Here is a 12816-nt window from a genome sequence, read left to right on the forward strand (position 1 = left end):
TTGTGACACGAATCTCAACAGCACGGAGCCTAATGTGTAAAATGGGCCTTTCTGGGGGTAACTGGGCGTCGGGCAGATGGAACTGATCTGTGTCACGGATGTGTCATGGGCGTGGCGGCCAACTTCAGTGCTCATCCGCCTGATGGGTATTTTGCACCCAGCATGGGGCCGGTGTAAGTCCCCATACTAATGATGGCGGCTGTATACAGATAAGAGTGAGTGGCCCGGCCGCTCCGCAGGAAGAAGGGTGGCTACAGGCTGATACCATAATGCAGTAGGCAGGCAGCCGTGGCCAGATGGAAAAGCTGCCACAGATATGTCTGTAATATATGACTTCTAATGTTAGATACCTCCCTATTAACAAAGTCATTTATAGCCGTGATGCTACAAGATTACATCCTGTCTCTTACAGGGATAGCTTTTATACTATGGAAACATTGTATATAGCAGTGATTCTAAAAGCTAACTTCATTTTGTACATTAGCCTCAGCTATAAAAGTTTTAGCCTATATTTATGTAGCTATAATAATAATATATATATATACTCCAAAGGACAACTTAAGTATAGGGTGCCAAAATAAAAAAAAAATATATGAGCAGTGAGAATGGCGCTCCTACAGTAGATAAATTCCAAACACCAAAGTATTTATTTGAATCATCAATTTAATGTACAATGTTTTGGGCAGATATGAGCTTAAAAAAGACGGTTTGGAAATAAACTGAAACATTTGAGTAATCATTTTGCCATCTTTTCTTGTTTGATTGGAAATCCATGGAGTGCCGCCCATAGGAGAGGTGTGTGCGTGTGTGTGTATCTATATATATATATATATATATATATATATATATATATATATATATACAGGATATAGGTATTGTTCTGTTACATGACATTAATTGTTGATTACATACAGTAGTTTATTTAGTAAAATCTCACAGCTGCCATCACATTTTCAAAAGGGGCGTAGTAATCTGACTGCCACACGGGATGCTGGTGGTCAAAATTCCGGTGGCTGAATCCCAAAATCAGGTTATGTGCCAGAATTCTGTAAGCCGGCATCCCGAACGTAAGTATAACGGGGACCCACGGCGGATTAGCTGTTAGCTGGGGGGGAAGGTTAGGTTTAGGCACCCATGGGGGGGTTAGGCTGCAGATGGGGGGTTAGGTTTAGGCATCACTGGGGCTGGGGTGGGCGGAGGTTAGGGTTAGGCACTAAGAGAGGAGGGTTAGGTTTAGGCACTATGGGGGAGGGTAAGGTTTAGGCACTAACAAAGAGGGTTAAGGTGCAGGGGGGAGGGTACGGGTTAGGATGCAGAAAGGGAGGGTTAGGGAGCGAAGGGAGGAGGGATAGGATAATTACAGAGCCCCTGTTGGGATTCTCAGCATTGGGATGCCGTTGTCGGTCTTTTGACCCCTTAAATATTGGAAACCATTTATACTGCTGGAGAAAGAATATATGGCGCCCTCACTCAGCCGCGTCATTCTCTGTACAACACTTATTGCCACTTTGAGTCTATGCATATATTAGTTTCAAAAGTTACTGTAAAGTTTAAATACACTTATATAATGTATATATTGGCACCATCCTACATATACATCAGTGTTCTCCCCAGGCTGTTTTTTGCAGGTGCACCAATAGGCAAGAATCAGCCTAACACCCATCACTTTGGGAGCCTGCAAGAGGGGACAGTATCTGTGAGCTGCATTAAAAGGACCAGATCCTACAACTTTGCAGCTTTTTTATAATCAGATGACTGGGCCTCTAATAAGATAAGAGGATAATATATCAAATGTTATTTCAAGTTTAAATCATTATAAGGTCAGGGTTTAAAACATTTTACTACTGCAAAGGCCCATACCCGGCTACTTCTTGATGCCACCCAGCTGGAAAAAAATTCTGGGGAGAACACTGTACATAATATACTCTTACTGCACTATGTAGAAGTCTCCGGGGTAGAGTTACTAAATCTTGGAGAGAGAATAAGTGGAGAGAGATAAAATACCAACCAATCAGCTCCTGTCATTTTTCAAACATCGTCTATATACTGTAACGCCAGCTTAAAACACAGACCACAGCTGCTGTCATAGCGAGGGTGACTTTTAATCTTAAAGAATACACATTAATGCTCTCTCATGCTGAGAAGGTACTTGGAGGTAAATGTGGGTGATGTTATAAAGAGAGAACTCTGTATAACAAACACAATTATAATAGAGAGAACATAATAATAATTATACTGTGTGATTCTCCCAAATATCAAGTTAAAACAGCTAGTAGGCATATGCTGGGAGTTGTAGTCCAACCCATCTGCTACTATGTAAGAAACATAGGGGAAAATTTACTAAGCAGCTCTATTCAAGCTGCCGCATCTTCTGCCATTTAGGATGCTGGACTTAAAGAGGCGATAATAATAAATACAAAACCAGGTATGTTTTTTATTTACTGATACTTTCCCTTTAAATCCAACTTTGAAAAGTGCTTTTTAGTAAATGTACCCTATAGTCTTAGTAAATGTGCCCTATAGTCTTAGTAAATGTACACTATTTTCTTAGTAAATGTACCCTACAGTCTTAGTAAATGTGCCCTATAGTCTTAGTAGATGTACCCTATAGTCTTAGTAAATGTACCCTATAGTCTTAGTAGATGTACCCTATAGTCTTAGTAGATGTACCCTATAGACTTAGTAGATGTACTCTATAGTCTTAGTAAATGTACACTATAGTCTTAGTGGATGTACCCTATAGCCTTAGTAAATGTACCCTATAGTCTTAGTAGATGTACTCTATAGTCTTAGTAAATGTACACTATAGTCTTAGTGGATGTACCCTATAGCCTTAGTAAATGTACCCTATAGTCTTAGTAGATGTTCCCTATAGTCCTAGTAAATGTACCCTATAGTCTTAGTAGATGTACCCTATAGTCTTAGTAAATGTACCCTATAGTCTTAGTAGATGTACCCTGTAGTCTTAGGAAATGTACCCTATAGTCTTAGTAAATGTACCCTATAGTCTTAGTAGATGTACCCCATAGTCTTAGTAAATGTACCCTATTGACTTAGTAGATGTACCCTATAGTCTAAGTAAATGTACCCTATAGCCTTAGTAGATGTACCCTATAGTCTTGGAGCATACTTGGCTACTTTTTTGTGTTTCCTCCTCAGGCTGCTTCCGGGGAGGAGTAGCAGGTAGGCAGTGATGGGGGATGGGGCCTGGCTTTTCATGTCATAAAACCCCACCCCCCCCACTGTAATTGCTGAGAATACAGCATATTTAAATGGGGGTGGGGCCAAATAACACCATTCTCATAGAATTGCATCTTTAAGTTCTGCCCCCCCACTCACAGACTGACTACCCCCAGGAAAATTCTCCCCATTCTGCCCACTTAACTAGAAAAAATAGGGAGCCTCCTGCAGGTTCCAGGAGAGTAGGCAGGTATGTATTGGACTATAATTCCCAGTAGGAAGAACTTTATAGAACCAATGCACCATTTATAGTCTGCGTACATTACAGCCTATAGGGGTAAGTGTAGCACTGACTATATTAACAGGTAATACACTGGCTGACAGACAGTTATTCCAGCCAATCAGATTCACCACCCTGTGATGTCAACAGTCTTGAGTCTGTGGGAATCTCTCCCAGATCCTCCTGACTCACCCACATATCTTTATAGATCCACCCATTTCCCATAATATAGCATGAAGGGGCTCAGTGAAGGTGGCAGTGTAGGTGTGTAAGTGTCTGATGGGGTCACACAGAGAATAAAAGGACAGCTGTCCTGCCTCATAATCCAGGTATATCCTCACTCTGTCACATGGGATAATATTAGGTATCCGGATCACTGTACTGTCATGTATCACTGAAAACTGACAAGTAAAAATCCCAATATTCCTTTGCAAACACCAGGACTTGTTGTTGTTTCCCATCACTGCCTGATCACCGTACCTATCTATACTGGGATAACACATCCCCACCTTCCATTCCCCTGATTTAGTAACATCCACATCCCAGTAATGCCGACCTGTGGACAATCTCCTGGTGCTTATTACCTGAGGATAATTAAATCTCTCTGGTGTTACTGGGCGTTTCTGCCTTTTAAATAAACTGAATGCTGTTTTCATGTCAGGTGACAGACGTATACAATTGTTAGCAGTGTTTTCATCCAGTAATATTTCTGTATGCTCCGGCACATAGATCCCTGTATTTATACCTCTTATTGCATCAGATAATGTGATTATTGACTCTGAGATGAAACCGAGATTCAGATTTCTTACACCATGGACCTGTTTACCTAGCTGCTCAAAATTTGCATACTGGGCACTGTATAATATATATTCCTCTGTGTCCTCTGTATAACACAAGTCACCTGTGTCTGGTTCCTGTAAGACAGTCACTGGATCAGACATGTTACACAGCTCCTCAATGTGACGCATCTTCCTGGACAGCTCGTCCTTCTTTATTTCCAGCTGCTGGATCATATTACAAACTGAGAGTGAAACGCGCTGTTCCTGCCTGGAGATCTCACTCAGGACTCTCTTCTCCAGGTCTTCCAGCTGTCTCCTGATGTCTCTAAACAGGACAGTGACTTTATCTGTTACTCTAGCTGCTTTTCTCTGATCTTCTCTCCTGCGCTCCTGCAGACTCTGGACTCTTTTCTCAGTCTCTGCTCTCTTTATGATCAGTTTCGGCAGAACATTTCTCAGTTTCTCCTTTTTCTTCTCTTTAGCCAGATCTATTATCTCCACTTGGTGTCCCCGATGTTCCCTGGCCAAACTGCAGGACACACACATATAGGCAGCATCCTCAGTGCAGTAATACTCCAGGATCTTCTTATGGACAGAGCATTTCCTGTTCCCCAGGAAAGTGGTGGGATCACATAAAACGTGTTCTGCTGACTTGCTGTGTACACTCAGGTGTTTATCACACAGAGATGCCTCACAATGCAGACAGGATTTAGCAGCAGGTACAGGAGAGTCCACACAGTAAGTGCAGAAGATTCCAGTCTCCTCCTGAACTGACCGAGTAGAAAGGAAACTCCCCACAATGTTACACAGAGTTATGTTCCTTTGCAGAGCAGGACGTCTCTTGAATGTTGCTCTGCAGTCAGGACAGTTATAAACTCCAGACCCCTCCTGTGTATCCAGCACATGATCAATACAGACCCGGCAGAAGTTGTGGCCACATCTCAGGGTTACAGGATCTGTATAGAGACTCAGGCAGATGGAACAGTCCAGCTCCTGTCTCAGATCAGCAGACGCCATTGCTGGCAGCAGGAGAGGGAAATGAAAATTAAAGTCTCTGACACTCAGATACCAGTGGGGTCACATTCTGCACACAGGGCGAGGCTGAGCTGTTACTATATATATGTAATAGCTACAGGCTCAGTTATATTAAGAGACACACCTATTACATACAGGGACGTCCTACAGGAAAATGTATTTATTTTGTAAACAAAAGGTAATTTAATGGTGTAATCAGAGTAATACATTTTGCATTTTTTCCAATGATGGCACACAGGGCTGGATTAAAGCTTGTGAGGACCCCAGGGCAACTAAGTTGCGGGGGCCCCCTTCAAGCCTCACAGAGCCGAGCCCAGCCCAGCCTACCCACCCCCCTCGAAAGCCCCCCACGGAGGGCCCCGCCCCATGCCACATAAAGACAGGGGCAAACACTCGCACATACACATAAACAGCATACCCACACTAACACATATACACACATTGACACATGCATGCACAGTATGCACATATACACAATAACACATTCATATATTCACACACTAACACATATACACACATTGACACATGCATGCACAGTATGCACATATACACAATAACACATTCATATATTCACACACTAACACATATACACACATTGACACATACATCCACAGTATACACATATACACAATTACACATATATACACATTGACACATACATGCACAGTATATACACAATAACACATTCATATATACACACACTAACACATATACACATTGACACATACATACACAGTATACACATATACACAATAACATATTCATATATACACACACTAACACATATACACACATTGACACATACATGCACAGGATACACATATACACAATAACACATTCACATATACACACACTAACACATATACACACATTGATACATACATGCACAGTATACACATTGACGATATTGGATCAGAACCTCTATATACCCCTGCCTGTACCTTCTAAAATCCTACCTATAAACCTCTAAGGATGACGCCAATTTGCGTACGCAGTCATACAGTAAATAAAAGACTCCAGACTTGGAACGTGTGGTTCCGAAGCACAAAGTATTATTCAAGTAAAAGTACAGTCAGTTACACACTATTGATCCAGACACAATTAGACGCAAAGGAATTATACAGACCCCAAGTACAGTATACATACGCCGCGCTTCCGGACCAGATGTTAGGCATCAGCAAGAAACCCCATCATCATTCAGCATTCAGCAAGAAGACCCAGTGTTTGAGCACACATATTTATACCCCCCAGAATAGACAGGACAATAGAGAAGTTTCTTGCTTATGCCATTGGTTCCCATGGGGGAAGCATCTGTTACAGAGCATATAAAAGGCTGGTTCAAATAGACTCAACCCAGCCTCCAACTGGCGGTCTCTGCCCTCCCGCCCCATGCAATCATCCTAACAGTTGTTCATATAATATACATTTTGTTGCTTGAAGTCTCTGCGGTCCATAAGTTGAGAATGCATGATGCGATCTCCACACCGATGGTACCGGAATTCTGTTGAAAGAGTACGCATCAGTACAAAACCAAACACGGCTTTCTTAGCATGTATAAAACTTTAGTTATCAAATATCTTTATTTCACAGCAATTATAGTAACTGAATCAACTTAAATCTTATACTTTAAAGCTTATTAAACCTTTTATGTGGATATGTAATGTGTGAGTATGTGGGGTTTGATATAAAGACGCTAGTTAACTTGGGGCAGATGCGTGCGAATGAAGCTAATAAAACAGTGTTTTCATACAGGATCTTATGCATTCGCTAATATGCGATTAGTTACCAGTGCAATTGTGCGTATTAATGTGTGTATGAGGAATGGTGCACTTAAATCTCACTTACTAAGTGAACACCTAGCAGTGTGGATTGCTGAGCATGATAGTTTCACATTCCCCCTCTCTCAGCAGCCCCCACCTTTCCCAGGCTCAAAAGAAAAAGTCCTTTGTTCTTACAGACTCTTGTGTGGATGCAAATTAACCCAGCTACAAGACACAAACCTAAGATAACACTCTAGGCTTTGAAGTTATTTCATTGCAGGAAGCCTGCTAATGTAAGGTGTGTATTCTAGCCAGGCCACCTGGAGTGAGAGCAGACATTATCCAGGAAGCTTATCTACACAAGCTAGTTGTCACTTGCCATTTGCTCTGTTCAGCTAATGCAATCCAAGTTTGACATACTGTAAAGCCATTTCTGAAATATATCCTTTATAATACGTAAAGTCATGAAATGGGCTTTTGGTGAATCGCCGTAACTTATGGTGATGGTCACAGATGCATTCGCCTGATGCTAATAGTATTATCACCACATGTACTAAAGTGTGAGATTATCTAAAATGGCGCTTAGGCGGCCATTTCGCAAAATGGCATCTTGCGGCCAGTCGCAAGATGGTGTTGCTGCGATTCAATTTTAAACTGATCTTGTCTCAGCCAATAATCCAGTTTCAACAGTCCACCCTTTGATAGCGAACAACATGCTATCATAATCTGCTATTAGAATTTTATTTAGGCTTACAGTTACATATTATTTAGTGTTATTATGGGATGGCACAAGGTGGTTCTTAATCCATCAATAATGTGTCTCTGAGTGGGGACATAGAACTACTATTATACGCACACCGCGGATCTTGGAAGATCATGTGAAAGGTGTGGGGATGCACCAGTCTTATAAAAGCAGTCTTGAAGGGGAATTTAGACTTTACATTATCTGAGGTGTTTTAAAAATAACAATTCAATAATATATTCTATGCATGTGTAAATATAATACATTAAATGATGGTATTTCCTAGTTCAGGGTTGTAATGCAGTTCTGTATTTACCTTGGTATTCATACTGGCCACCATCATAATTTCGTTCTTTCGTTTTACTCTATTTTTACATTTTCCACATTTCAACACAATAGGAACACACCGGACACATATGCCAATTATTATGATGACAATCAGTATAAGGATTAAGAATTTGCCTATGCTGGCAATCACTTCCTGGACCCATTCCCCTAGACCTGAGAACCATTTCACTGGGTTCAGCCATGAAATCCATCCTTCTATCTTCTCCCCTACTTCAGCCACTGAAGCATTGTGGTTCTTCCGAAACTCCCATTTTAGCTGCAGAATTTCATCCATCCTCCGGTCTATCACTTCCTTAGGGTCGCTGGTATCATTGGTGACATAGGTGCAACATTTTACTCCAAATTGGGTGGCTAACATTACTCAATACCCTCCAGTAACAGCTATTAAATAATTTAACACTAGCCTGTGTTGCACCAGTTCTTTCTTGTACGCTTGCAATTCTCTCCCTGCATACCTGAATGTGTCATCGTACATCTCGGTGATATTATCTACCAATTTAGCAAGTTCCTGAATATATCTAAAATGTAATGTACCCCGAGCAATTCTGGTGGGATCTAGTGCGACTAAAACTTGAAAGCCAGTTGTCTCACTAATTAACTGAGCTGCTTTATGCACATCACCAGGTATCATATTTCTTTTGCCTCTGTGTTCATATTGCGTGAGAAGATATGGTGATGGTGTGTTTCTATGTATACCAAGCATTTCAATCATGTGTGAGGGTCATAACTTCTGGAAGTATTCTTCCCAAATAACATAACAATTACAATACTAAGATTGGTCAGACACTCCCCTGATTTGGTATAGCACTCCTCCTCCTGACTCCACTCCATCAGCTCTGCCATCAGCTCACATTTCCTTTATCGGTCCTCCATCACAGACACTGAGTATCCCCAAACAGATCATCATGACAGAAACTTCTGGAAGAAAGAACTAGGATGACCACAGCAGACCACTCCATTGCTGGAAGCACTGATCTACACATTTTTTTAGCTCAGATATCTCACCTTCACCTTTTTAATCCTTCCAGCACAAGCTCGCTATCGACAGGTCCACATTATTGGCCTTGTCTCCCCCTTGTATCTCCACCGGTTGGTTAACCTCCCTATAGTGAGTGGAATGGACCCACGTATCTTCCTCGGCTACCCTTTGAGGATGTTGTATCGTCAGATACGGACCTTTCCACCGATCGGTCAAACAACCTGAGCTAAAAAAATTTGGATCATAACAAATTCTCCAGATTTGACATCATGGCAGGTTGCATTAGACATGTTAGTTAATAACACTTTCAATTTCGGTTATTCTAATTCATCTTCGTGAGACCCTGCACAGTAACCTCATTATCATATTTTCACATGAGGCTGCCTGTTTGAACAGTATCTCAAAGGGGGGCAAATAAAGGAAAAGACAGTCTGGGATAATCTTAGTGTTGTTACCCATGACCTTACACATGTTCTTGGAAACGTCACCTGTAAAATAAGTCCCCCATAATTTTTAATAATTCTAGGGATATAGTATCTGCATACAGGTTCCTGCAATTAAATCTTGTTATTAATAGCTACTGCTCTAAATAATGCCTGGGCCACTGGGTTGGATAGTATTCCGAGTATTCGACCTTAGCATGGCATGGCTGCCATTTTATCCTTAGCAACCTTGTGTCCTGTGGGTGAGAGATAAAGCACAACAGTTTAATATCATTTAAACATGACCTAAAGTACAACAATAAATCGTCCGCATTTTACATTAGAACAGATCCATTGATAGGTTGAAAAGATTGTAAACAGTCATATAAGGCCTGGGAGAAGATACTGGGGTTACCTATGAACCCATGGGAAACCCGTGTTCATGTGTGGTGTTCTTTACTTTGCAGTACTTACTTATGTGTCCCACTTGGTTGCAGTTCAAACATGTTTTTGAGAGGGGTGGATGAAAAGATTGTTGTGGGATTTGAGCAAGAGGGAAAGATGGTGGGTATGGGTACAGATGTGAAGGATAAGGGTATTGTGGGAGGTATGAAGTTTGTGGGTAGTATGAGGCCTGTGGTTGTGTATGATATGTGGGGTAAGGATGTGTTTGCTGTGGTGTGGGATTGGTGAGGACGTGTAATTCTTCAGGTGCAGGTGTGTGTGGGTGCAGGTGTGTCGGTTGGCTGTGATGTTATTGTCATTCCCTCCAGAGCTTGGATACTGTCAGCCATTAGTTTTTCGCTCTGGGTCTCTCTCTTCTTTGTGATATTTTTATCATGTTCTATGGCAGACTCTATGAGGTTATCTATTGTGAGTCCCCTCCAGCCAGGCTTTGAGGTCTGAACCCGAGTCTTTAAATTCTCTTTCAGACCATCCATGAGTACCGTGATTATCATTCCCATGTGGTGAGTGCTATCTTTAATATCTTCTATCCCAGTGTACTGGGTGATAGCCTGCAGAGCCCGATCACAGTAATCTTCTGCAGTCTCACTCTCCTTTTGTTTGATTGTGAAAATTTTGTTCCAGTTAACTACTGCTGGAAAATATATACCCAATTGAGTCACAATGTGGGAAATGTTACCTTGGTTTACTTGGTCTGTTAAGGGAACGTCACCATCCAATACACAATCCGTGATAAATTTTGTCACGTCGGTATTGCGTGGCAGACAGGCCCTTAACACCACACGCCAATCTTTATTAGTTGGCTCATGAGAACTACCCAAATTCCTCAAAAATCTTTGACATTTGGCTAGTTCCTTTTTTGGATCGGGGAAATAATTTATGATGGAATTTAGTTCTGCTCTTGTCCAGGGACAATGCATTACTACTTCCCTCGTGGGCATTACATCGTTCACATCTGCATTTCGATACGGAACAGTTATCGTCCGAATGGGATGCAGACCGGCAGCGTTGCTACCTCTGACCTGGTTACCTGGCTGGGGGTTTAATCTGCTGCTACGTATGGTATGAACAACTTCCTCTACGGGTGCAGAGTGTGTTAGCACTTCCCTTGCTGTTACTGATGGAGATGGCGGCACCACCCATGATTGTGGTGATGCAGCATCTATCATTTGCACAGCATGGGAAATGGCAGACATTACAATAGGCTCATCATCCACATCATAAACATTTTCTTTATGGTTGCTTAAGAGAGGGTACAAATTGCTTGTTACATTTTTATGGGTATTTTTGGTAACTGTACTTGCACCTCCATCCACATAAGGTGGGGGTGGTGAGCATGAACTGCTGGCAATACTCTCCAAAACGCTACCTTGCCGCATGTGCGCGCCATTTTGTGGCTTGCCCCTATTGCAATTTAGCGTCGCGGATGTAATTTCTGGCAATGCGCTCGTAACGCTAGTTTGCGTCGCTTGCACATTTTTAAGCCACGCATCCCCTTCATGCTGCCAGAATTTTAAACATTCAGAATATTTGACCTTTTTCTCTCGGGAGCGCATCAAACTAATGTGATCCCAGACATTATCTAATACATCTTTATCAAAACTACCAATTCTGGGAAACGGTCTAACACTCTTCTTCGTCATATTAAACCATATATCACAATACCTTACTGCATAAATACCGTACTTAGTATGCATAATACGACGGGCCGATCCAATCGGAGCTTTCACTAGCAGCACATCATTGTCTAACATCTCTACTGTTTGCATGGCTCCCATTCTGAGACAAAATCCTATGCTTTTCAATAAAGATTTAAACTGGTGAAAGACAATCTAGATACTCTCACTTACCTACGGAAGAAATTTCTAGATGCCCCCGCTCACCTACGGAAGAAATTCTAGATGCCCCCGCTCACCTACGGAAGAAATTCTAGATGCCCCCACTCACCTATTATTTCTCAGCTCACAATCACATCTAGTGCGGCTCAACTACAATGCTCAAATAACCCAACCTTATTATTGAACACTGCAGTCACACTGAGAGCCGGTCCCTAACAAAAATAACAAACCATACACCTGCTCTGTGTACTGAACGGTAAGCTGCTTACCGAGCGGCTAGCACCTAGCCCTTAAAGGTCATACGGAACCTCTAACTGTAGGGAACAAGTTACCCCTACCAACAAACACTCACTGTTACACACTTTTTCCTGCGCAGAAAAATACACTTTACCCAGATATTGGTAATAGAATAAAATGTAAACCTCAATAGCTTTGTTTAAACACCGTGCTAGCACAACCGGAAGTATGTATACGCTATTGTGCGACCAGTCACATACAAAATAATGCCACTACCACAAAACCGTATGACAACTTTTTAGCTGCGAACGCAAAAGTGTGTCTTTATCTTTACGGTGTGCAAAACTGTCCTCTGCACCTCATAACAACCTATGCCATCTCACCACAGTCCTCTGCACTCAATACTGTGGCACGCTTTTAAACGTTAGGTTCTATCAACAAAAGATAACAAACTTTTTCCTCTCTTGTCCCTGGATTCTAGTCAGCTTCCTTAGCTCACAAGAAAACGGATAGCGATCTTTCAGCACAAAGCAGTTGCAGGAAAACCCTGCATGTGGCCACTCCACCCATCTCACCACAGTCCTCTGCATCTCATATCAACCTACAACATGTCACCACAGTCCTCTGCATCTCATAGCAACCTACACCATCTCACCACAGCACCCTGCATCTCATAAAAACCTACACCATCTAAACACAGTCCCCGGCATCTCATAACAAAATACACAATGTCACCACAGTCCCCTGCATC

General features: G+C 41.9%; 1 protein-coding gene across 1 annotated transcript; it reads right to left on the reverse strand.

Annotated features, from left to right (window-relative positions):
- Positions 1-677: 677 nt before the first annotated feature.
- Positions 678-5279, reverse strand: LOC148443140 (E3 ubiquitin/ISG15 ligase TRIM25-like). Its single transcript, XM_088463152.1, has one exon. The coding sequence runs from the start codon at positions 5254-5256 to the stop codon at positions 3649-3651; it is 1608 nt and encodes a 535-aa protein (XP_088319278.1). The 5' UTR covers positions 5257-5279; the 3' UTR covers positions 678-3648.
- Between the last annotated feature and the right edge of the window lie 7537 nt (positions 5280-12816).

The sequence above is a fragment of the Taudactylus pleione genome, unplaced genomic scaffold (assembly GCF_031769625.1).
Source record: "Taudactylus pleione unplaced genomic scaffold, aTauple2 ptg001329l, whole genome shotgun sequence".
NCBI lineage: Eukaryota > Metazoa > Chordata > Amphibia > Anura > Myobatrachidae > Taudactylus > Taudactylus pleione.

What these genes read in the sequence shown, in the direction of transcription:
- LOC148443140 (XM_088463152.1), bottom strand. Translation starts at nt 5,256, where the DNA reads ATGGCGTCTGCTGATCTGAGACAGGAGCTGGACTGTTCCATCTGCCTG.